This window comes from Halichoerus grypus, chromosome 15 (genome assembly GCF_964656455.1).
Source record: "Halichoerus grypus chromosome 15, mHalGry1.hap1.1, whole genome shotgun sequence".
Taxonomy (NCBI): Eukaryota; Metazoa; Chordata; class Mammalia; order Carnivora; family Phocidae; genus Halichoerus; species Halichoerus grypus.
The window spans coordinates 17,692,392-17,716,030 of record NC_135726.1 but is presented as its reverse complement, the minus strand read 5'-3'; the positions used below and the strand labels follow the sequence as shown (position 1 = coordinate 17,716,030).

Below are 23,639 nucleotides of genomic sequence, written 5' to 3'. Positions count from 1 at the left end.
TCCCACCAGCCTTTGAAAGCCATCAGGCCAGGGTCATGTGAGGCAAGCTGAACTTGGTCACCTCCGGTCCCCTTCATTGGTGATTCCAAAGGCCAGGTTTATGAGGCCCTGCAGACCAGTTGGCATTTGCCACCCAGTGTTGTGAGCTGCCAGGGCCTGTAGGGGTGACATTTTCTGCTATACCATATATACCTTTTACTTCTTTCTCAGTCCATCAGCTCTCTCTCTGTTGCTCCTCTTAGGTCCTTTATTTTCATTCTCCATTCCCACTTCCCTGTCTGGGCTTTAAGCCTCCTAGTGCCTCCAATAGGCTAGAGCAACTCGGAAAAGGCACCACCAGTAAAAGCTGCCATTATCTGTGCTGGCTGCCCTGTCAGCACCTCGACTGTGTATATTCCTCCAGCCCCACTGTCTTTGGGATCTTGGAAGACCAGTGTGTTGATGGGCTTGGTGCCTTTCAGTTTTTCCTATGTGCAGATAGGTACAAATATATAATGTGCCTATATATGTATATATATTCAATTTGTTCCTCAAACCCTTTGACATAGACAGGGGAGATGTTTGTTATGTCTATTTGATCAAGAATAATAAAACTAAAGCACAGAGAGATAAAAGTAATTTGCTCAAGATTATGTAGCAGATAAGTAGCAGGCGGAGCCGAGGCTAGAGCCATGGTCTTGTGACCCCTACCCCAGTATCAGTTGCCCCCTCTTGATGGTATCTCAGTTTAAAGGTGCCCGGATGTAGTTTGTAAGTGTCTCGCTACAGGTCAGTAGACATCTGGACTTAGGAACCTCCAGTCAGACACCTCTGTGCAAGATGGAGTGGATTTGGACAACTGTGGATGTTAAATTCATCACCACACTTAGGGGAGAGGGCCCCAGTGTGGGGTGGCTTGGCATCACAACATGTGCCCACAGACATTTTTGTTATCCTGTCCTCCAGCCTCCTGGCTTCTCCCTCCCATACTGTTGGCTCTGTCTTCTCCACGGCCCCTCTTTGGATAAGGCACATTTCATACATGAGGCAGCAGAGTTCTACTGCTCAGTTCATTCCATTCCTTTTCCATTTGATGGGGTTGTTGGATGGGCCAGGTTGGACTCGTGGATGGGGTTTGCCTCATGGAGGTTGCAGGCTTCCACAACAAAGCTACATGGGACCCAAGAATAGTGGACTGGATTAGATGCAGCTTCAAACTTGGCTGGCAGACTGGGTGACGTGGGTGAGAACCTTGTGGGTTCTTTCAGGCTGGTGTTTTAGGTCCACGGTTTTGTCTGTGGGAGCATTTCAGGACTACGTGCAGAATTTTTTCAAAATGAAGATACTCGTTTGGGGTGATGAAAAATTTTGGAAATAGGTAATGGTGATGGTTGTATAACATTGCGAATGTAATTAATGCCACTGAATTACACACTTAGAAATGCTTAAAATGGAAAATTTTATGTTACATATATTTTACTACAATAATAATACTAAAAAAGGATTCTATCTGTTGAGAATTCTATATACCCTTGGAGTGGATAGGGGCTGGGGAGTATTAATTAGTCTTTTGAAAAAGCTTCCTAGGTAACTCTGATGTACCCTCCCTAGATTAAGAACCTCATTTTATTATTATTATTTTTTTAAAGACTTTATTTATTTGACAGAGAGAGACACAGCGAGAGAGGGAACACAAGCAGGGGGAGTGGGGAGAGGGAGAAGCAGGCTCCCCGCCGAGCAGGGAGCCTGATGCGGGGCTTGATCCCAGGACCCTGGGATCATGACCTGAGCCGAAGGCAGACGCTCAACTACTGAGCCACCCAGGCGCCCCAAGAACCTCATTTTAGACTCTAGGTTAGTAATGTCCCCTCTCTCACCCCTACCCAAGATTTCCTGGGGCCCCCTGGCTGCCCAGGGCATTCCCCTGTGCATGGTACACTGAGGCTATGACTAACAGTTGGCAGGGCCAGGACTTGACCTCAGTTCCCAGTGATTCCTAAGCCTATGCTCTCCCATCCTCTCTACCCATTCTGCAACGACCAGGGGAGCTAAGAGTTGCGCTTTTCCTGAGTCAGCGAGGAGAGCTGTAAGACGAGCCTCCCTGTGGGTGGATGTGCTGTGTTATCTGTATTACGAGCTTACCTTAGGTCCTTCTCCCCCTGCAAACTTTCACACCGCAGACAGGTGGTGTAACTTGGAACTGGGAGAGTTGAGTCCAGCAGGGTTTCATGCTAGAGTCTAGCCAGAAGCGGTCTGTATTCACCCGGTCCCCTTAATGTGACCTTTGCAGGTGGCTGGGGATTTTGATTACTAATTTCCTTCCTGATTCTGAACATGCACATGAACTGAACAGAAATACCAAAGAAAGTGCTTAGAGCTACTTGGATGAAATACGGCAAAGGAAGTTCTGCAGAACAGAACTGGATCAAACCAGCTGGCGTTGCTTTAGTCACCAAACATCAGGGGATTCTAAGTCAGCACTAGCAAAGGAATCTTCCAGAGATGGTACTGTTGGCCTTAAGTATAGGACTAGAGGGAGAATTTTTATTGTGTACCTCAGTGGATCTGGCAGTCATCCCCCACCCCATTAAAGGGTAGTTGCCCCCTAAGGCCTGCCAGAGTGACCCTAGGACCACAGGCCCAGTCCACCTCCTGGGGCGGCATCTGGGGACTTTTCCTTCCTGCCAGTCCCTGGCATTTGTGCTTAAGCCAGTAGGCCCTCTCTTGCCCGTTATCTGTCTACCTGCCTTGTCAGCCCAGCCTCTTGGTATGATGTCTTCTGGATTGGTTTGTCTCAGCTTGGGCCTGAGAGAAAGCCCTCTGGGACTGGTTCTTGCAATCTGGCTCTCTGCTGCCCCCACTTGTCTAGAACCAAGACTGACAGCAGTGGCCTGGGTGTCCCCTGTGCTCTGCTGACTATCCAGTTCTTGGAAGAGGGCTCTTGGGATTACCTTCCCTTCAGCTTGCCTAGCCTGAATTTTTTTTAAATTTTTAAAAATTATTATTTTACAGTAATCTCTATACCCAATGTGGGGCTTGAACTCACGACCTCAAGATCAAGAGTTGTATGCTCTACAACTAAGCCAGCCATGTACCCCTAGCCTGAAATTTTTGACAAGGGAAGAATATAGCAATACGACAGACGTTCATTGTCATCTGCATGTCTCTCTCTCTTTTTTTTTAAGATTTTATTTATTTATTTGACAGAGAGACACAACCAGAGAGGGAACACGAGCAGGGGAAGTGGGAGAGGGAGAAGCAAGCTTCCCGCTGAGCAGGGAGCCCGATGCGGGGCTTGATCCCAGGACCCTGGGATCATGACCTGAGCCGAAGGCAGCTGCTTAACGACTGAGCCATCCAGGCGCCCCTTTTTGCATGTCTCTTGATCTCTGATTCATACGTGATCTGACTCTTTCCTGTATGACTTCTTGATCTTTCTTTGAAGTCCTTTGCAATTACCGTGCAAATTAATACTTTTTAATGTGTTGAATATGTTGTTTTTTACTTTGCTAATTTCACTTCTGTGTAACCAGCTCACCTAAAGAGAGCTACATGAGAAAAAAAAGAGAGAGAGAGAGAGGCTCATGAGGACAGGGCCCAGGCAGGACCTGTACAACCTTCCTGGCTCCCTCACTTGGCAGATCCTGGAATAGCACTTGGGGAACATTGCCTTCAAGCAGTAAAGAAGCTGTCCGCCATGTCTTTTCAACCAGGATGAGGCCTCAGAATCATGTTGAGGAGGAAGGGTGTTAAGCTGAACCTTTAAAAAAAAATTTTCTTTTAAAAGATTTTATTTATTTGAGAGCACACATGTGTGTGCGAGAGAGCGCACACCAGCAGGGGGGAAGGGCAGAGGGAGACGGAGAAGCTGACTCCCTGCTGACCCAATGCGGGGCTCCATCCCAGGACCCTGAGATCATGACCTGATCTGAAGGCAGACGCTTAACCATCTGAGCCACTGAGGCGCCCCAAGATCTACTCTCTTAACAACTTTCGTGGATATCCTACAGCAGTGTTAGCTGCAGGCATTATGTTGTACATTATATGTTTGTGCCTTTTGACCACCTTTCTTCAGTTCCCCCTCCCAACACCTCTGGTAACCATAAATCTGATTTCTTTTTCTAGGAGTTTTTTTTTTTATTAGATTCCACATATAAGTGAGATCATACCATATTTGTTTTTCTCTGACTTATTTAGTATAATGCTTCAAGGTCCATTCATGTTTTTTGCAAATGGTAGGATTTCCTCATTTTTTATGGCTGGATAATATAGAGTCTTTTGAAAACACATATTCCTAAGCCCTGCCCCTAGAGACCCATTTAGGAAGTACAGGGTAGAATCTAAGATTCTGTATTTCGTAAGCTCTACAGATGATTCTGATGTTTGCCTGGCAAAGGATTACTGTGTTCTACGTAGGCATGCATGCAGGTCCATTCATTCATTCATTTACCAAATATGTATGTACACCACGGTGTACCAGGCAAGGGGCTTCTGGCGCTGGGGTGCTAGCGTAGGAAAGGAAGGACTCCTACATGAACATAGACTTGTCCATGCCACGGTGATGCACAGGCCTGTAGCACAGTTAATTAGTCTGAGCAGTGTGGCTGTTTTTCTAGAATAGTTTGTGTTTTCCTGTCTGCAGATCCTCAGCACTCTTGTTAAAGGGACACGCAGACCTGTGACCTGCAAGATTCGCATCCTGCCGTCGGTAAGGATGATATGTTACATTTCAAGGTCCGTTTTCTCTGGGGATGTTCATTTGGGGGGTGGTGAATGATTCTCGAGGAGCTGAACTTTGGGAGCTGGCAGCTGTTCTCTCGGTAGCTTCAGTAACCACCCTGGGCTGTCCTCTTCCTCAGCTGGAAGATACCTTGAGCCTTGTGAAGCGGATAGAGAGGACCGGCATCGCTGCCGTCACAGTTCATGGGAGGTGAGTGGTTGCCTAGCTAGTGACTGACTTGCAGGGAGGTCCTCAGCTGTCTTTTTTTAAAAAATATTTTATATTTGAGAGACAGAAAGAGATAACAAGAGAGAGCATGAGCTGGGGGCGAAGAGCAGAGGGAGAGGGAGAAGCAGACTCTCCGCTGAGCAGTGAGCCCGACACGGGGCTCTGTCCCAGGGCCCCAGGATCACAACCTGAGCTGAAGGCAGATGCTTAACTGACTGAGCCACCCAGGTGCTCTGGTCCTCAGCCATCTTAACAATGCTTCGCCAGACCCCAGGTGACAGCCAACTTTTCTTCTACGTATGCAGCCTACCTCTGCCTAGCTCTTTGACATCCTATAAGTCCCGAGGGCAGTCAAACCCTTTGTAGGCTGGCATTCTTCTTTGTTTCATTCACTGAGCACCTACTAGTGGTAGACACTGCACTGAGTTTAAAGACAGACAGAAGGAGAGGAAAACTGAGTTTAGAGACACAAGAGGAAAGAGAAACACCCATACCCTCAGGATGTGTAAATGGTAGAGATTGAGTGATAGGTTCAGAATTGAACCATGCAGCCAGGAAGTGGTTGGATTAGAACTCTGAATCTCATTTTCTTTCCACTACGTTGAGCAATGGCTTCTCCCTCGAATGATCCTAAGCAGATGGCTGTTCTTTTAAAGGCACAGTCTGTCACAGTGACTACTTGAAACAGCCCTGTATCTGCAGCTAATGTGCTCTCTTCTGGGAGCTGACGTGTTGCTGACGGCTACTTTTGCTTTCCCAGGCCGACTTGCTCCCTCTGTCTACGATGTGCTTTTGTACATCTCAGGTCAACAGACTTTGGCCAGAGTGACCTCTCTTCTCTGAGTGTTGTTCCTTTTGGGTTCAGGAGTCTTGTAGGAACAGCCCACTGTTTGCTGGTTGTGTCTATTACAGCGTTTCAGACAAGTGAACCCGTTAACTCCAACATGTAAAAGAGAAAAGCAGAGCTGTGCGGGTTGAAGCCAGGAGGGGGCGGTGAAAGGCCACACACATGTACACACATGCTCCTCCTTGCCACAGCAGGCTCTAGGCTCAGGCTGCCTGGTTTGGGCTCCCGGCTCTGCTGCTTGTTGGCTGTGTATCCTTGGACACATCACTTAACCTCTCTGAGCACCACATTCCTCATTTATAGGGTCGTCTTGAGGCTTTTATGAGATTGTGAATATATAGCCTTCGCATAGGGCCTGGCATCTGGTATTCTCTGAGTAAAAATAGCTATTCCTTTTTGCCAGTAGTTGGAAACACCAGGAAGACAGATATGGGTGAGTTTAAAGAGGGGCCTTCAGGCCATCAAAGCTGTTGAGGATGGACTAGCCTGGCTGCTGGGGGTGTGGGGAGGTGGAGGTGGAGGATGGGTTGATAGGCTTTCTGAGGCCCTGTGGCCCCTGACCTTTTTATTGAGGAGTGTACCAGAAAGGATGGGCCCAGGCAAGAACTGAGCAAGGTCTGTCTGGTCGACCATCTCTTTTGCTCATTCCTGAGCACAACTTAGATCAGGGCTCACTTCAGTATCTCTAAAACTCACTCATACACAAGAACTTCTTGCAGTTGACCTTGGAAGGAGGGGCCCCAGGTTGTGGTCCTGCCTCCCCGGGGCTCGTTGTGACAGCCATGATCTGTGGCCTGTCCTGGCTGTGGGATCTGCCCTGTGCCAGGTGCCTCTCCCCAGGATCAGCTGCCCAACTTGGCCTCCACATAGGCAGCTGTGTGGGAGTGGCCAGTCTGAGGGCAGCAGCTGTTCCCAGTCTCGTAGGGAGGGCAGGACTGGGACAGTAGGGGCAGCATTCTTAAAGCACTGTCCTCATCTCTGGCAGAGGTGAGAGAAAGCTAGGGAAAGGCAGTGTGACCTTGGGAGCCAGGCCACCCATACCAGCCCTCTTCTGCCATGCCTCACCCACAGGCCTGCAAGAGATGGACTTGCCTTCCCAGCAGGGTCTTATGCTGCTCCTGCCCCTTACAACAGAGGTCATGGAGAGACATCCTCTGTGGCCCAGAACCCTGTCCTTCGTGGCCGTGTGACCTTCCTGAGGTTCAGCAGGGAGGATGGTAGGGTTTGGCTAAGGTAAACCTGTTCAAACTGTGACATGGCCTCAGCCCTTGGCCCCATCTTTTTTCTTTATTTCCAAGGAAGCGGGAGGAACGACCTCAGCACCCTGTGAGCTGTGAAGCCATCAAAGCCATTGCTGAAACCCTCTCCATTCCTGTCATAGCCAAGTAAGCCTCTCTTCTTCATCATTTACTGTTTTATGCTCCACCTCACTCTGAGGGATTTGAGTTGACATACAAAAAATGGACTCAGATAACATTAAAAAATGATCTAAGGGAAAAGGAAAAAAAGGTGGGAGAAAAACATGAGGTTGGGCATGAGGCTGAAAAGTACCTGTCATGTCCCCTGGCCTCTGGTGAGTGGCTGATATAGATATGCAGCAGGCAGGGCATTCTGATGGATGGGTTGAGGTAAGGAGTGTTCAGGGGACAGGGAGAGTGAGAAGGCGGCCGCTGAAGCAGGCCCAGGGGAAAGTCATGTCACACCCAGAGTTAGGTGTGCAGGGTGTAGGGTGAATAGTCCCAAGCCAGAGCATACAGAGGTATGGCTTAGGGGGCATAAAGCAGGTCACAGTTCAAAGCATTCTGGGCAGCTACAGGACCAGGAGCCGAGACAGGTAGTTGTGAGGTACCAGTGACCAGCCCAGAGGCTTAGTAGTAAGACAGTGTTCAGTTGTCATTGGGGAGCTGGCTGTGTGGGCCAGTCGGGAGTCCAGCGTAGCCTTGCACCGGGGGATGGCACAGAGCCCGAGGGCAGGAGAGGAACAGAGAAGTTCCAAAGCCCCGAAGCCCTGACAATAGGCATGCCTGACTGTGGGAAGGAACAAGGGAGCTAAGGTTGGGGGTGTTAGCCAGGCCTGGTTGTCGCTAGGCCAAGGAGTTGTAGGCGTGGCTTGGAGAGGGTAGGACTACTCAAGAGCCTGGATCCTGATGCTGCTGCCGCCACCTGAGGGTCTTCCCCACAATACATACAACACTGTCTCAGGATTGAGGCTGTCACCTGACTCCTAATGGAACAGATACAAACAGAGCGGTTTCCACGGGGGCCCTTGGGGCTTCAGGGTGGCAGGAAGGGAAATTGCAACCAAACTGGGCCTCCTTCCTTCCTCTCATAATCACCACTGCGTCTGTGGTTTTTGACCCAGCCATTAGTAGGTATATCGGTGCCCCAGGCTGGGAGTTTTCCTGTGATCCCAACATCTACTTACAGACCCATGTCTTCAGATTTGGGCTGGCTTTAGGATGAGGAGGAAGGAAGGTAAAATCTCTGGGAGACCTGTTACGGGCCAGACCTGGTTCAGGCTGTTTCACTGCGTCATTTCACTTGGTGTTCTTGACCCCAAAGTGGGGTGTGCGTTATGACCTCCAGTTTCCTGAAGTGCTCATAGATGAAGGATTTGGCCAAAGCCACACGGTTAATGAGTAGCAGTTCTGGGAGTTGCCTTTTTCTGAAAATGCTGGTATAAGGATGGGGACACCTCTCACTCCCCTGTTGCCTTTCAGTGGAGGATCTCACGACCACATCCAAAAGTATTTGGACATAGAGGACTTTCGACAAGCCACAGCAGCCTCTTCGGTGATGGTGGCCCGAGCTGCCATGTGGAACCCATCCATCTTTCTCAAGGAGGGTCTGCGACCCCTGGAAGAGGTCATGCAGAAGTACATCCGATATGTACGTCTATGTACTTTTTCAAAAGAAACGTTTCTCACTGTCTGCCATATTCCTGCAAAAAGTACCTTGGGTGAGCCCCCAGCCACCAGCAGCCCTGTTGCTCCTCTCCTTTTCTTTTTAGTTCTTGTAATGTAGCACTGGGTCTCCCTGACTGCGGTGTGAAGAGAGTGTGCTGGGGAGGCATGCCCCTACTGTCACCTCCTTTGAAAGGTTCCGAGGAGTGGGGGTCGTAGTAAGGACTCCTGGATTCTGGATGCTGCCCAAACATGTGATATCTTTCTCTTTCTCTCTCATCCCCCCGTCCCCCCACATACATGCATGCACAATGACAGTGGGGTCTGTGTCACTGAAGACACCCATGCCAAAGGGCTGGCGCCTGACAGCCAGGAGGGGCCGTTGTAACTGTTGTTGAGGACAGATTATCTCTGTAGAGACTTCTTTTTGGTCATAAGTCAGAATCACTTCTAAAACTCTTTTCTTGCTAATTCCCGGAATCCTTTAACCTCTGACTTAGGGACCAGCCTAACTTTAACCCTCTCCTTAGGGACCAGCCTCTTCCTCTGAGAGCTTGATGGTAGTGCGAGAGGCATTTCCCTCTAAAGGAACTTTTGGACCAGTTCACCTGCCCTGTCCCTTTGGCACAATCCTAGAATTCCGTGAGACTCTATTAGCTGTAAATGTCTGCAGGCAGAGAGAGTCAGTGGACTTCTAATTCTTCAGTGTGTTGGGCCTGAGCAGAGAGTCCAGCCCTCATCCTCTTCAATACTGGGGCTCACACCCTCCTGGGAGGGTCAGGAGCTTCTCAGATCCTCAGACTGCCCATACCCTCTTCAGGCCATGGCCATGCCTGTGGTAGCCGTGGCCCCCATGGTATGTGGGTATCCCCAGGACTGTGCAAGCTGGGGATGGTAGGAGGCCCTGAGGCTTCTGTCTAGAGATGGGCAGTTTCTGTCCTGGAGCCTCCCTGCTTGATGCTACAGCCCTCATCCCCTGGGTTCCAGGTGTCCTGTTGGGCAGGTTGCTGACTACCAGGCTTTCCGGTACCCTGGGTCAGCCAGAGACAAGGGGGGCTTGCCTTAGCCCAGGCCACCTGTCTAGCTCTTGCAGCTGGCTGGCACGAGCAGAGAAGATACGCTCAGCACTGCTCACTGGGTAAAAGGTGATGTTATCATTCCTACTCAGTCTGTCCCTTGGCAGCTCCTCAAGAGTTGTTGTCCTGGAGGATGGGAGTGGCTTTCGAGCATAGGCAGGGCTGCTCCTGGTACAGCCAGGTGCCTTCTGTCCCAGACAAGCGAATCAAAGTCCTGTCACTAGCTGGGGCTTACCAGCGTATCTCTGCTTTGTCCTCAGCGTGTCATGGCACCTTCCCAGGCACTGAAGACATAGGCCCAGGTGGAGATACTAGAAGAGTGTAGAGGGCGAGGCCTGGGGCCCCTCTCACCCAGTGCTTTTCTGTCTGCCCCAGCCAGGCAGGCTTCTAAGAGTGTCTCCCGGTGCAGTCAGCTTGCCTCCCTGCGCCTGTGTTTGTCAGGAGTAGTGGTAACAGCTGCACCTCACGCTTGTGAGGCTTGTGAAGCTCAATGAAGGGACAAGTAGCATGTGAACATGATTGGTACATGATGCTGTGCTTTTCCATGCAGGTGGCTATTGGAGACAGGTTATTTAAGATGTGGGCAAGGAAGGTACCCACCGTGTATAGAAATAGAAGAATCTCACCCCTGTCCTGGTGCTGCTCCTGCCACAGCGGAATTTGACTTGCCCCCCGTCCCTGCCCTGGAAGGGCAGCAGGTCCTCTGTGGCAGCCTGTGGTGGCTGAAGCAGGAAGGGCTCCCTACACATCTGGACGTCCTTCAGGCTGTCTGGTCGAGTGTGCTCCTCACCCTGGGTCTGGGCTATGACTCTCGAGCTTTGTACCCCTCATTGGAGGAGTAGATGGCTAGGATGGAGGTGGCTTTCCTTATGGGCTCACATTGCCCCAGCTGCAAGTGCACCTCTGATGCCCCCTTGGAGCCCCTTTCTCTGCCATCAGGGCATAGCTCAGGCCTGTCTGGGCGGCAAGTGGGCTCATGCCGTTTCTTCCCTCAGGCTGTGCAGTATGAGAACCACTACACCAACACCAAGTACTGCTTGTGCCAGATGCTACGAGAACAGCTGGAGTCGCCCCAGGGAAGGTTGCTCCATGCAGCCCAGTCTTCCCAGGAAATTTGGTGAGAGGGGAAATGGCTGTCCATCATTCCTTGCAGATGTTGCCAGGCTTGATAATGAGCCCTAAACTGACTGTCAGGGACCAGGGATGCAGCTTCTGGAGGTGGATGTATAGGATGGGGTGGTGGCACAGTTTCACCTCACAGAATTGGATACTTAACAAAGCTTTGGAACTTTCCATCCCTGGACTGATCTCGCAGCAGAATCCGGGGAAGTAGAGTGCCAGTAGGATGGAGGAATGTGGGGGCTGGGCTTGGGAATTCTTGGGGAGGAAGGGGCTTTCCCAGTAACAGATCTGTTACACACCAGGCCATCAGGACCCAGTGGTCAGGAGAGTTGAGGTTGTAGAATCCAGCCCCTAGCCTGAGCCTGTGCCCACAACCCATCACTCTGCAGTCTGGGAGGCTTGGTCCTCTACATTTGATATAGCTCCTCACAACCTGGCCTAGTACCTGTTCCTGTGGCCCCCTGTCTATTTGTCTATTTCCCCAGCTCCACATCTATGCTCATACTGGGTCTTCTGCCTGAATGTTCTTTCCTCCTCGCTGTGTGTTTCCTCCCTCCTCAAAGAAACTTTCCTAAACCACACTTGTGCCCAGGCACCCATCCAAACAAATATCCTTTAGCCCTCAATATGCTTCCTAGAAGGGAAAAGAGTTGCCAGAACTCTCTTCCCAACCCTGGGCTTGTGGTGTTGGTTCTGTCCCTACCCCACATAGCTTAACCAGCTTGACTCAGGTGTCTTCTGAGTTTAAGAGAAAGAGTATAACTCTGTAATTATGGGTGGTATCTCAGTTAGGCTAGGCCTAACTGCTTGTGGCTGGGTCAGGAAGTGGGGAACCACTTAGTGGTCGTGGCCTCTGTCTCTTCCTCCCTTGGGCCCACATGAGGATGGGGCTGTGTATAACCCAGGCGCTTCTTCAGTGTAGGTCAGTTCGCTCACTGCTGGCTGGGGACACTTGCCTGTGTTTTCCTCTTTGGAAGAGAGGCTGGGGTCAGGTGGTAGAGGTGACCTTTACAGCCTTTTCCACCCAGCCCAGCCTGCCCTCCACTGTCCAGCCTCAGAGTCTCACATTCACTCTCTGCCAGTCCAGGCTGATCCCAGGGGTAGGTCTCAGTAGTGGTTGTGTGTGTGTGTGTGCGCGCGGGGGGCGGGGAGAGCCTCAGTGGTGAGGCCCTGGGCTCTTACAGTAGTTTCCTGCATGCTGGGTCCACTAAAGGGCTCGCTCTGCTTGTCCTTCCGTAGTGAGGCCTTTGGTCTTGGTGCCTTCTACGAGGAGATGACACGGGAGCTAAATACCCGGCGGGCTGAGCTCTTGGCCCGGACCCCAGAGGCTGTGGGGGAGCCAGCTGAAGACCCCTCTGGTGTCATTAAGATGGCTGTCAAGTTTGACCGGTAGGTCTCCAGGTTGGCCTCAGCTTGGCCAGGGCCCATGCCCTCAGCTGCTACTTGCTATACATGGTTAATGCCAAGTTCAGGGACCATAAGTCTTCTTGGTTTGGATCCTTGTTCTCATTTTTCAGCATCCCAAAGAAGGCACTTTAGGGAAGACAGTCACTGAAGGCCAAGGCAGCACTGTCAGGGGTGTGGGTGATGTCCTGGGGTGACCAGGCTTCACCTTTTCCTTGATCCACCTTGTCCCACAACTCAGGGGACCTAATAAGGATGGGTACTGAGCTAGATCCCAGACCATTGCATGGCCACCTGTATTCCCACCCCCCCACCCACTCCCTTCTGTCTTGTCTTGAGAGGCAAACTGGACCTTCTTCTTCTTCTTTTTTTTTTTTTAACATAGGCTCCATGTTGAGCATGGAGCCCAGCGGGGGGCTTGAACTCACAACCCTGAGATCAAGACCTGAGCTGAGATCAAGAGTCAAACACTTAACCGACTGAGCCACCCAGGTGCCCCTGGACTTTAATTTTTGGCTGTTGAAAGCTGTTTTCCAGGCTAGAGTTCAGAGTGCTGGAAGTTCACTTCGTATCCCAATTCCCCAAGCATGCTGAAGCCCATCTTCCCTTTAGGTAGAATCCAGGCTCCACACCACTGGTGGGACAGAAATGGGAGCTCAGGGGAGTAAGTACAGGAATCCTAAGGCAGCAGCCTGGTGGTGATGGTGGGCGAGCCCTGACTCCTTCCTCTCCTTGCCCCAGGAGAGCATACTCACCCCAGATCACCCCCAAAATGTGCCTGCTGGAGTGGTGCCGGAAGGAGAAGTTGGCACAGCCTGTGTATGACACGGTGAGTTTCCGGCTGTGGCCTGCCCTGCATCCAGCTCTACAGTGCCTCCCCATGGCTGGTGCCATCACCCCCAACACACCCATAGCTTGTACCCTGAATTCCAGACTGCTTGATTGGAGCCTGGCTTTGCCCTCCATGAGCATGCAGTGGTTGCTGGCGGCTGGACCAATATGATAGCACCTTTCCTGTGAGAGTGGGCCTGTTGTCTAATTCTGGCCACTTTCATAAAACTGGACTTGAGACCTACTTAACAGGCCGCTTGGGCCAGTCTCTGCCAGTGGTGTTGCTTAGATTAGGGAGACTTCTCTGGAAAGGACCAGCTGGCTTACTTAACCTAAAAGTTAGACATGTTTTTGGACCAGGCCTCAGCCAATGGGGCTCAGAATTGGGCCCTAGACTTGAGGCCCCTTGGTGGAAACTTTAAGACAGTCTTTCTTCACCTCCTTTGGTCCCCATGGCCATGCCTTATTTAGGCTGTTCTGTCTCTTCTGGACTGGCCTTCTGACCTCTGATCTACTTCTAGGAGTTGTGTTCCCCTCTCCCAGAGTGACTTTTCCAGAACAAATCTGACCTCTGCCTCCCTGCTCAAGTCCTCATCCTCTCCCCAGTGCCTATGGGATCAAGCCCTAGCACCTCAGCACAGAGCACAAGGTTCCCCTCATGCCTTTCTGCTTCCTCTCTCATCCACTCAGCTCTCTGTCCAGCCATATCACGTGGTTGCTCTGCCAAGTGTACCTTCCCTTGCCCCCTCTCACCCCGTTGCCATCTGGTGAATTCCTCCTCATGTTGGGTGACCTGGCCCATCCAGATGTCAGTAGGAGCAGGATCCTTGGTCACGCGCAGCTAAGGACTCTGATGGCCCTTTGCTTAGGGACATGATTGAACTCCTGACACACTAGAATGTCATTGCCTGTTTATGTATCTGCCTTTCTTCCTTGGCAGATGTACCAGGCACTTCTGCTGGGGAGGAGCATGTGACACAGGTAGCCTTCATTTAACTTAGGTGGGAAGTACTTCCCTTTTTCTGTCTTCCACGTGATCCTGGCAGGTGAGCCCCAGGGCTCATTCCTCTTGCCCCCATGCAGCCATCCCTGTTTCCTTTCCTTTCTTTGCACCAGGTTCAGCGCCCCCTGGATCGCCTCTTCTGCTCTGTTGTGACTGTTGCTGAGCAAAAGTACCAGTCCACCTTGTGGTGAGTTTCTTCATCAGTGGGCTTGGGGCGTGGGATGAGGGGCCTGAGCCTAGCCTTGGCCGAGGAGGGTTTGGGGAGGATGGTGTACCTGGGCAGTGGCATCCCCGGGCCATCACCCCCTTCCTCAATTTTGTCAGAGTCTTTGCCAAGGGTGTATAGAGTCAGGCCTTTTCAGCCTCTCGTCCTGCAACCAGCCTGCCTACCTACCTGCCTTATTGTCCCATGCCTCGTCTGCCCAGGGACAAGTCTAAGAAATTGGCGGAGCAGGCTGCAGCCATCGTCTGTCTGCGGAGCCGGGGCCTCCCTGAGGGTCGGCTGGGCGAGGAGAGCCCCTCATGGCACAAACGCAAGCGGGAGGCCACTGACCAAGACCCTGGGGGTCCGAGAAATCAGGAGCAAGCAGTGCCTGGGGAGCTGTGCAAGAAGCTCTTTGTGGCCTTGGGAAGTGGTGAAGAGAGCCCCCTGGAAGGCTGGTGACCATTGTCCCTACCTTGGTCACCTGCTTCAGGAGCCTGGCCGTAAGATGTCTGTGGGTGCAGAGCATGAACCAGATGCCACTGGACAGTTCTCTGACTGTTCCTGGCAGGAGTTAAGAGGTCCTGACCTGGGCCATCAGCCTGGAGCACAGGCTAAAGGGTGCCTAGGGTGCACATCTCTTTTGGTGGGTCTGAGTAGCAAGGCCAAATTCCCTGTGACCTCAGTATTTTCTTTGAAAACAGGAGCTTCTCAGGTGGCACCTCCTCAACCTGACATTGGTACAGTGCAATAAAGATCCCCCTACCCTTACCCACGGCTGGCTGCTTTAGCCTTGGGCATCTTCACACACAGACTCGTGGCCTGGCATAATTCTTTTATTCCCACCCTCTGTGCAGAGCTGCAGCTCCCTAAAGCATATCCCCTGCCCATCCTTATGGGTCTGGTTGGAAATGGGGGGCGGGGTATCATCTTTAATGCTCATAGGACTTGGGCTGAGCCAGGAAGGCCCAAGAAGCCCATTCTGCTGATGGCAAACCTGAGGTACTACCCATCAATTAACTTTCATGATGAGAGGTGCCATAGAATCTGGGGAACAATTAGGGTATTGGTGCTCCGGGAAGGGACCGGCTCAGGTGAGTGTGGGGGGGTCCTGGGTTTGATCCCCAGCTGGCTGGAGCCCAGACCTGATGAGGTCTCTGCTCCAGACAGGGGACACTGAGGACACATGTTGCTGATGCCAGCAGTTTGGGGCCCTTACAAGTGCCCACCCACGCCACTGCCTGCCACCAGCCCCCACTATCCCACTTGGGCCGGAAGGAAGTGGCAGATTCTCTTTAATTTCCTCTTGGCAGTGAGAAGCAAACAAACGGCTACCACATCTCATGGGGCCTCCCCCTCTTACTGGGAGGGGCGTTCTGACCAAAGGTCCCTGCCCTGCACCACCCCCGCTTCCTCCACTGTAAACACACTACTTCTCCTCCCCTTTTCCAAGTTCTGTGGGGAGGGGCGTTCCCCTCCAGGCCAAGGCCATGTTTCTCTCATGTCCCTGGGGTCAGGACCCTATGCCAGCCAGCAGCCCCTGGCCCTGGTGGCCAGAGTGAAAGATCAGGCAGGTGAGGCCTGTCTCAGTCCCGGAGTCGCCCCTCCCTGCACACTTGTTCTTCTGTATGCACTACCAGCCGCCTCCCAGGGCCCATTGCGGTCTGACCTTGGGCAAGTCACTTCTAGTGCTCTTTGGGCCTGAGGGCCCTCCTCTGAGAGGGAGATCAGCTGCTCTCTGCTTGCAGGAGGTTGGCTGGAGGATAAATAGGCCTGTGATAGGGCACTGTGTGGCTAATGGGGTCACTCCATGCTGGGGCTGCCCTAGCTTCCTAGACTAGTGCTCTAAGAGAAGGGACCCCACCCAGGAGACAGCTGAGGCTTGGTCCAGTCTCAGTATCAAGCTTTAGGCACAATTTCTGTCTGATTTTTCTCACAAAAAACCTGTCTCAGTTAAAATGCCCCCTTTGTCTTTCCTCATATCCCAACTGGAACAGGGCAGACAGAGAGGCCCCCGTGGACTCCTGGGCATCCTGAGCTAGTCAGAGCTTGTGGAAGGACCCTGTGGTGACCAAATACCAAGTCTAAAGATCCACTTCTGTGGGGTTGGGCTGTACCCTCAGGCCTCTTCTCCCACCAGGGTACTTTCCCTGGGGAAGCCCCTTCTCTGGTGGGGTTAGGTTTATTTCGGGGCTATGGGGAAAGAGAGGCAGGGGTGGAGGTCAGCTGTTAAGACAGAGGCTGGAAAAAAAACAAATAGAGGTGGAGTATGGGAACTTAGAGGGCCCAGGAAAAGCACTGGGGAGAGGGCCATTCACAGGGGAGCAGGTGGAGAGGGGTTCATGTGTGTTCCATAACTGAGGATATCTGGCAAAGATCCTAGGATATGTTGGCTCTCAAATAGTCTCACATTAGCATACTTCAGTGATGCCTGCGCTGGTCTCAGAGTGACCTGCCCAAGTCTGGGACCAGCTGGGAGGGCCCAGTCAGGTCTGAAAGCTCCACTCATTGTTCTCACCATGCCCACTTAGGTGGCCACTTAGATGCCCAAACCCCTCTGTGGGCTAGTGTCCACAACATGTATTCATCCATTCCAGCCACCTAGACTGAGGACTTCCTCTTAGCTCATCACATTTTGGGGATACATGGTTTTGAGCATGAGAGGGAGGGATGAGTAAAGCTGGAGGGGGTGGGGCACACCTTCCGAAGGCCGAGGCAAGAAGACTGGACTTCGTGCAGAGATGAGTGGGGAATCTCTTAGCCCTGCACACTTAGTTCCTTCCAGGTGTCAGTCCTGCTCAGAACTCTTCTGTGGCTCTCCACTGCCCTCTGGATCAAGTCCAAATTCCTCAGCCTAGTATCTGAGAACAAAGTGCTGACCCTGTCTTCTCAGCACCCTGTGCTGACCTCAGCAACCAGCTTTCTTCAATTGGAGTTGGCGGGTATTGCCTCTGCCCAGATTGGGAGCTACTCAAGGGCAGTTCTTGTGTCCGCCACGGCCAGCCTTGGTGTGGGTGAGGGGAGCAGGAATAAAAGGAGAATCAGACAAGCTTGTTGAATGGGATATGTGGCATGGAAAGAAAGAACTTTTCTAAACCCTGACTTTCCTCCAAGGCTCCTGTTTCCCCTAATGTGGAACAAAAGGGGCTGGGCTGGGCTAAGCTAAGCTGTACCATCCCATGGCTCAGAGGCTGCAGGAGAGCTTTCAACATCGGGGGCTCAGGACCAGACCTATGGCAGCTGATGAAGGTAATGGCTTTCCCTAAATCTCAGGCCTGGCTCGCATTCACACAGGAGTGAGAAAGGGTATACAGGGACCCACATAGTCCTTGTCCATGAGTCTGGAGTCCTATCTACTGCAGTAGTCCCCTGGCCTCCTGGTTTCACGGGGCTCTCGGAAGGCTGGAGGCAGGTCAGATGACCTCCTGCCATCTACAAGAGCTTTCTAGCTGGCCCGAGGAAGAGCTGATAGGGGAGATCCTGGCTGAGGAAAAGGGGTGGAGAGAAAATGTACCGGTGTGTGTGAGTGGGACAGGATAGTCCCAGCCTGCAGAGCTCTTAGCCATTGCTGCCCTTCTGAGCAAGGGCAGCGACACTCTTTCTGCAGTCAGTGCCCACCGTGGCTCCAGCCCTTATCAGTCCAGGTTAGAGTTCTCAGTTTCTTCCAGACCAGAAACCTTCCTAAGATGTAACCCTGTCCAAGTGTTCTCCAGCTGCACAGTGGTGGGGAAACACAGATGGATGGATCACAGATGCACAGATGGATGCATTTGGTGAATGGGTGAATTTTTCAAGGCCTCTCTAGCTTCTGTGTGTGGTCTCTTCCCAGTGATGGGACTGACAGGTCCAGCTCTCCCTCTTGCATTCCCCCCTGGCCTGGCTAGTTGAACCCCTGGTTTGGAGGACAGAGGGGATAGATAAAGGTCCGTTTTCTCAATCCAGATGATAACCTAGGGAAGTATGTTGGGGGGAGGTCTAGGCAGGGGGACGACAACACATCCTGAAATTGCTCATTAGGAGGATATTTCACCCACACAATGCTGTTTACTCCCTCTCTTTGTCCCCTGTTATTTTCTTCTGTCCCTAACCTCCCCCTCCCCCAGAATTCTGAATATGTAAGTTCCTTGCTCTAAATCCTTCTATGGCTCCCTACTGCCCTCAGGATAAAGTCTAGATACTTTGCAGTGGCCTATAGCACTCTTCCCATTCATCTGGCCTTACCTTTGGCTTCTGCTCACTGCCTGTGCTTTCTGATTTCTGAGTTTTTGGAAATCTGTCCTCTGCCTGGAATCATCTTCCTCACCTCTCAGCCATCTTTCCAATTCCTACTTAGCCCTGTGGAGGCCCTGCAACCCTGGGGGATTATGAAACTTTCTGGAGATCCTGGCACATCCCTAATCTCTTTGCACAGTGATTATAGACTTGCTGGCCTCCTCTCCCCAACCCCTGAAGGGCGACTAATTTATCTCTGCTTCTCTAGGTCCAGCTCAGGTATGTGTACAGAGCATTGAGCAGGAAAAATTTTCTGACCTCAGGGATGTACCAATCCAAGATGAACATCTCATCTACTCTGGACATTACCTGTCCTCCTGACCCAAAGCCTACTTAGGCCTTCCTTAGGGCTCCCTGGTAGCTCAGGTATCAGTCCATATATTGAGACCTTTCTACAAAGCATTCCACTTTGTCCTCTTCGCCTTTTTGTGGGTGAGTGCCTGGGCCCTTGCACCTGCACCCAAGTCTCTGAGACCTAGTGCCCTGAGTTCCTACAGCAACTTGCTTCTAGAGATACTATGCCCTGTGGGGCCTGGAGCTAGGGAAGTAGGTCAGTGCTACTTTTCCCAGCTCCTGGTCCACCCTGCGTCTTGAAAGAGCCCTAAGTAAACAAGCCAGGCTCAGCGTCCCCTGGCACGGCTGCCACCGCAGGCCCAGGAGGAGGCGTTCTGGGTCTCAAGGGAAGAGAGGCGCTCTGGGGAGGGACCGAGAGCGAAAAACAGTTCTTCAGACACAGTGTCACTTCCTCTCCATTAACAACCACTCAGTTTGGGTAGCGGGTCCTCCCGCTTTCACGGATGTGCACCGGGATGCTAAGGTCATCGAGCCCATGAGTGGTGCGAGTTCACGACGGGCCTTCTGGTTCAATCGGCTTCGACTTCCAGCAATGGACCGACCTTGCTGGTGGGGCTTTGCCGAGGCCTCGAATGCGCCGGCTGTCCTCCAGAGAGCAGCTGCCAGCTCGTAGGGACAGACAAAGGCGCAGCCACCCGGCGCGGGCCCCGCCCCGAAGGGGTGGGTCTGCATTGTTGAGCTGAGACTCGGGACTCCTCAGGCTGCGCAGGTCTCCTCCGGCTCCGCCCCACCTTAGCTGGAGGCTCGGCCCGGCCCTGCCTTCCCTAGACTCCGCCATTAGGGTTGGGGTGGCGGGATGAGCGTGTAAGTGGCGTTCACGTAACCCTCTCCGGCACTGACACCGTCCCCAAACCCAGCCATCAGAGCAACATTTCAGCCGCCCGTCTCCAAACCCATAACCCCACTCAACGTGAGCTCTGCCCAATAAGGAAAGGGATCTTCGATTGGCGGGTGGATTGGATTGCACTCAATCCAATTAAGAGGGCCCTGGTTTAGAAGTTAAGGAGAGAATAGCGGCCAAACTACAACTCCCAAGAGCTAATGGGGCCATCCAACTCTCTGTGCACGTGACTTCCTCCTCCCCGAGAGGGAATCACGCGGTAGGCCGGCGAGGGGGGCGGAGCCATCGGGCGAGCAGGGGCGCCAGTGGCCGATGGGCAGCACGGTCGGATGGGCGCGCAGTAGGGGGCGGGGTTAGGCGTGCTACACGGCGCGGCAACGCGCTGGCGGCGGCGGCGGGTGTTGGGGGGCGGGGAATATCGGCTAAGGCGGCCGTGGCGGCTTAGGCAGTAGCGACAGGCTGTGGCGGCGGCTCCTGGTGCGACTCGGCGCGCGGCCAGCTCTCGAGTTCGGAACGGAACGCTCGGTGTCACGGTCCCCGCCCGGAAACTTTGCCGCGGAGCCGCGACCTCCTGGCCCGCGCGGCCCGGCATGAAGCGGCGCTGAGGAGCTGCCGCCGCCGCCGCCGCCGCCTCCGTCGCCGCCGCCGCCACAGGAGGAGCCGCAGCACCCTGGGCCACGCCGATGACTACTGCAAACTGTGGCGCCCACGACGAGCTCGACTTCAAACTCGTCTTTGGCGAGGACGGGGCGCCGGCGCCGCCGCCCTCGGGCTCGCGGCCTGCAGGTGGGTGCCGGGCCGGGCGGGACCGGGGAGCGTCCCCTCCTCTCCTGGTTCGCACGAGCTCGTCCCTTCCCTGGTCCCTTGGTTGTCCCGGGATTAGTAACACCGTGTGTGTGTGTTTGTGCGTGCGGTGAGTGAAGAGCGGATTTAAATTGCTGAAGAGGCGTGTGGGTCGCAGCGACGTGGAAGTGGCCGCGGGCTTGGCTGGAAGCGAACTAGTGGGGAACTCGACTCCGGGACGCTTGTGGCCAGTGGACGCCTGCGGTTTGGAGGCCGAGGGTCGGGGCCGTTGCCCAAGTGGCGTCTGGTTGTCGCTGCTTTGCCAGCGTGGTGCGGAGAAAAAGCTGTCCCTGTGAAGTGTAAGCGCACTTGGCTTTTCATCTATCCCAGGTTTTTAACATTTTTTATTTGAAAGGTGCACATGCTTGAGATGTAGGAGTTCTCAAAAATTCGTGCACATGTCTGTTTAAATCTACTTTGTTAGGAGAGAAATGCCATTGGGTTAACACTTGTGCAAGTTGATGGCCCACGTTTAATTCGAAGTGTAACTATAACGGGACTTTTTGCAAACTGGATTTCTTTTCTTGAGCAAAATGTTTCGGAAGATTAAAAAAAAGTGGGGTGCCTTGTTCATAATTCTAGAAAGTTCTGGAACTCAGTCTTTATTTTAATTAAAAGCTCACCGCAGAAGATGTTTTAGAGGAGGTCGTGAATTGGGAAGATTGGGCACCATAATGCTTGGAGGTCCGACCAATCAGGAAATAGAAACAGGATGGCTGGGGACTAAGAGCTCTCCTGTGACCTGGTTTGGAATACTGTGGTTCATTAAGTTCAGTTTCCCTATTGCATATGCAGGCGAACTTCAAAAGAGAGATGGATAAGACTAATCCCTATTTATTCTTTCTGGGTATTAGATGAATTACTTCATGATCATATTGATGTTCCATTGCACTGAAAAACATATCTGAACGTGAAAGCTAAAGGATTTTTTGGACAGTATTTGTTTTATCAGCCCTTTTAGTGTTTATATGTTGTCTTTTTCAGCATAGTAATTTACAATAGTTATTTGTTGCCTGAGTTTATTTCAATTCCACAGGCGTTGTTTGAGCACCTATTAGGTTGAAGATACTGTTAGGTACTTTGTAGTGTTGTGTTGGATGCAAAAAAGGCCTGAGGCCCCTCAAGGAGCTTGGGAAATGGGAGGGGGACACATAACCCAAATATTTATGCCCCCAGGCTGACTGCATGGTGGTATGTGTTACAACATAGGTAGAAACAGGAAAAGTGGCATTTGTGGAGAGAGTAGCAATGAATTGTGTGTTTAGATTATTGGGATTTAATAAAAACAGACCTTTTTAATGAGTATTTTTATTATAAAGAAGATAAACAGTTGGTGATATCCGCAGACTTTTCTTGAGCACAGACTTGATTAGAGCATGTTATATACCAAATTCATGATCAATAAAGGAGTGTCCTTATGTAAGTAGGAATTGTATGTACATCCAAAAAAATGGATAGCATTTAAGAGTTATGAAAACAGCTTTTTAAGAAATGATTTTTGCCATAAAACCCCAAAAACCATTTTGATACTGAAATGGGTCTAGAAGGAGTTAAAGTTTGAAACTTGACTTATAAATGGAATTCCCAAATTTAAACTTGAGCAGTTTTATTTGATAAAAAGTCCACTTTAAAATATTGGGATAGCTGTATTTTTAAAGGGTTTTTTTTTTTTTTTGGTCCCCAGTTAAGGTGAAATACACATGACATACCCATTTTAAAGTGAGCAATTCAGTGGCATTTAGTTCATTGACAATGTTGTGCAACCTCTTCTATCTAGTTCCAAAACATTTTCATCACTCCAGAAGGAAGCCCCAAACCTATTTAAGTAGTTGTTCCTCATTCTCCCTTGTTTCCTCCCACTCCCTGGCTGCCCAGTCCCTAATCTGGGATTTGTTTGAATGGATTTAGCAATTCTGGATATTTTGTGTAAATGGTATCATATAAAGGTGTTTGGCTTCTTTCACTTAGCATAGTATTTCATGGTTCATCCATGTTGTAGAATGCATCGTTACTTCATTCGTCTTTATGGCTGAATAATATTCTATTGTATATATACCCCAGTTTATCCATTCCTCCATTGATGGACACTTGGGCTGTTAACTGCCTTTGGTTATTGTGAATAGTGCTGCTGTGAACACTTAGCAGCTAATTTAAAAATTCTGAGAAGGATGTGTTATATATTCAAAATTATTTGTTCACAAAATTAGTTTTCGTTTTAATAAGCATAATTATGAGTGTGTAGTTTGAATATTTTATTTATTTACTTGACAGAGAGAGAGCAAGAATGCATGCACAAGCAGGGTGAGAGGCAGAGGGAGAGGAGAAGCAGGCTCCCCGATGAGCAGGGAGCCCAGCAGGGGACTTGGTTCTTTTTTATTTCCTCTTGTTTCCTGGGATCAAGACCTGAGCCAAAGGCTGTCGCTTAACCAACTGAGCCACCCAGGCGCCTCTATGCGTGTGTAGTTTGAAGGAACAAGTAGATTAACTGACATGCTTTTAGGATGGTAATAGGCAGTAGAGTGAGCCATGAGAATAAGATTGCTTGGCAGAATTAAGACCAGTATGGGGTTATATCAGTGTGTTTACATGTTTATGGATTTTCTTCCTTACTGGATCGAAGGTTTCATGAAGGCAGGGATGATGTCTATATTTTGTTCATAGTTGTATGATCGATGCCTCGCATAGTGCCTTTAACATAAGTGGGCACCCAGTATTTGTTGAATTAGTGAATAAATACCGGTTAAGTTTTGAGCTTACTTTTTTTGTGGTAGAGGAAGTTGATGAGACTTGTTTCAATTCATTCGCTTTTAGTGGTCGGTCCCATAAGACAGCAGATCTAGGAATTTGGGGCTGAAGGTTTTCCATCTCTTTGAGGGTTTGAGAGTATTTGTATCACATGTAAATTTCCATACAGAAGATTTCTGAAAAATATTTGGAGGAAGGGATAATGGATGGGAACTGAGGATAAACAGAGGGGCTGAATTTAGTGAATGTTCTAAGAGAAAGCTTGTTAA

At 51.1% G+C, this 23,639-nt stretch overlaps 2 protein-coding genes across 12 annotated transcripts in view; both read left to right on the top strand.

The window, feature by feature from the left end:
- DUS2 (dihydrouridine synthase 2) overlaps positions 1-15,127 on the top strand; it is a 49,188-nt gene extending 34,061 nt beyond the window's left edge. For 5 of the 7 annotated variants that reach the window (XM_036114980.2, XM_036114979.2, XM_036114975.2 and 2 more), the window contains 10 exons: positions 4,622-4,687; positions 4,839-4,909; positions 6,846-6,974; positions 7,073-7,159; positions 8,495-8,663; positions 10,749-10,870; positions 12,115-12,264; positions 13,021-13,108; positions 14,227-14,300; positions 14,540-15,127. In XM_036114980.2, the coding sequence (XP_035970873.1) occupies positions 4,622-4,687; positions 4,839-4,909; positions 6,846-6,974; positions 7,073-7,159; positions 8,495-8,663; positions 10,749-10,870; positions 12,115-12,264; positions 13,021-13,108; positions 14,227-14,300; positions 14,540-14,777 (1,194 nt within the window). In that variant the 3' untranslated portion in view covers positions 14,778-15,127. Of the gene's footprint in view, positions 1-4,621; positions 4,688-4,838; positions 4,910-6,845; positions 6,975-7,072; positions 7,160-8,494; positions 8,664-10,748; positions 10,871-12,114; positions 12,265-13,020; positions 13,109-14,050; positions 14,092-14,226; positions 14,301-14,539 lie in introns of those variants that run through there. The other 2 variants (XM_078063242.1, XM_036114982.2) reach the window with 2 other exon arrangements.
- Positions 15,128-20,183: 5,056 nt separating this feature from the next.
- The window catches only part of NFATC3 (nuclear factor of activated T cells 3), a 116,437-nt gene continuing 112,981 nt past the window's right edge, over positions 20,184-23,639 (top strand). For all 5 annotated transcript variants that reach the window (XM_036114968.2, XM_036114969.2, XM_078062573.1 and 2 more), the window contains exon 1: positions 20,184-20,568. In XM_036114968.2, coding sequence (XP_035970861.1) covers positions 20,466-20,568 — 103 coding nt within the window. In that variant the 5' untranslated portion in view covers positions 20,184-20,465. The remainder of the gene's footprint in view (positions 20,569-23,639) is intronic.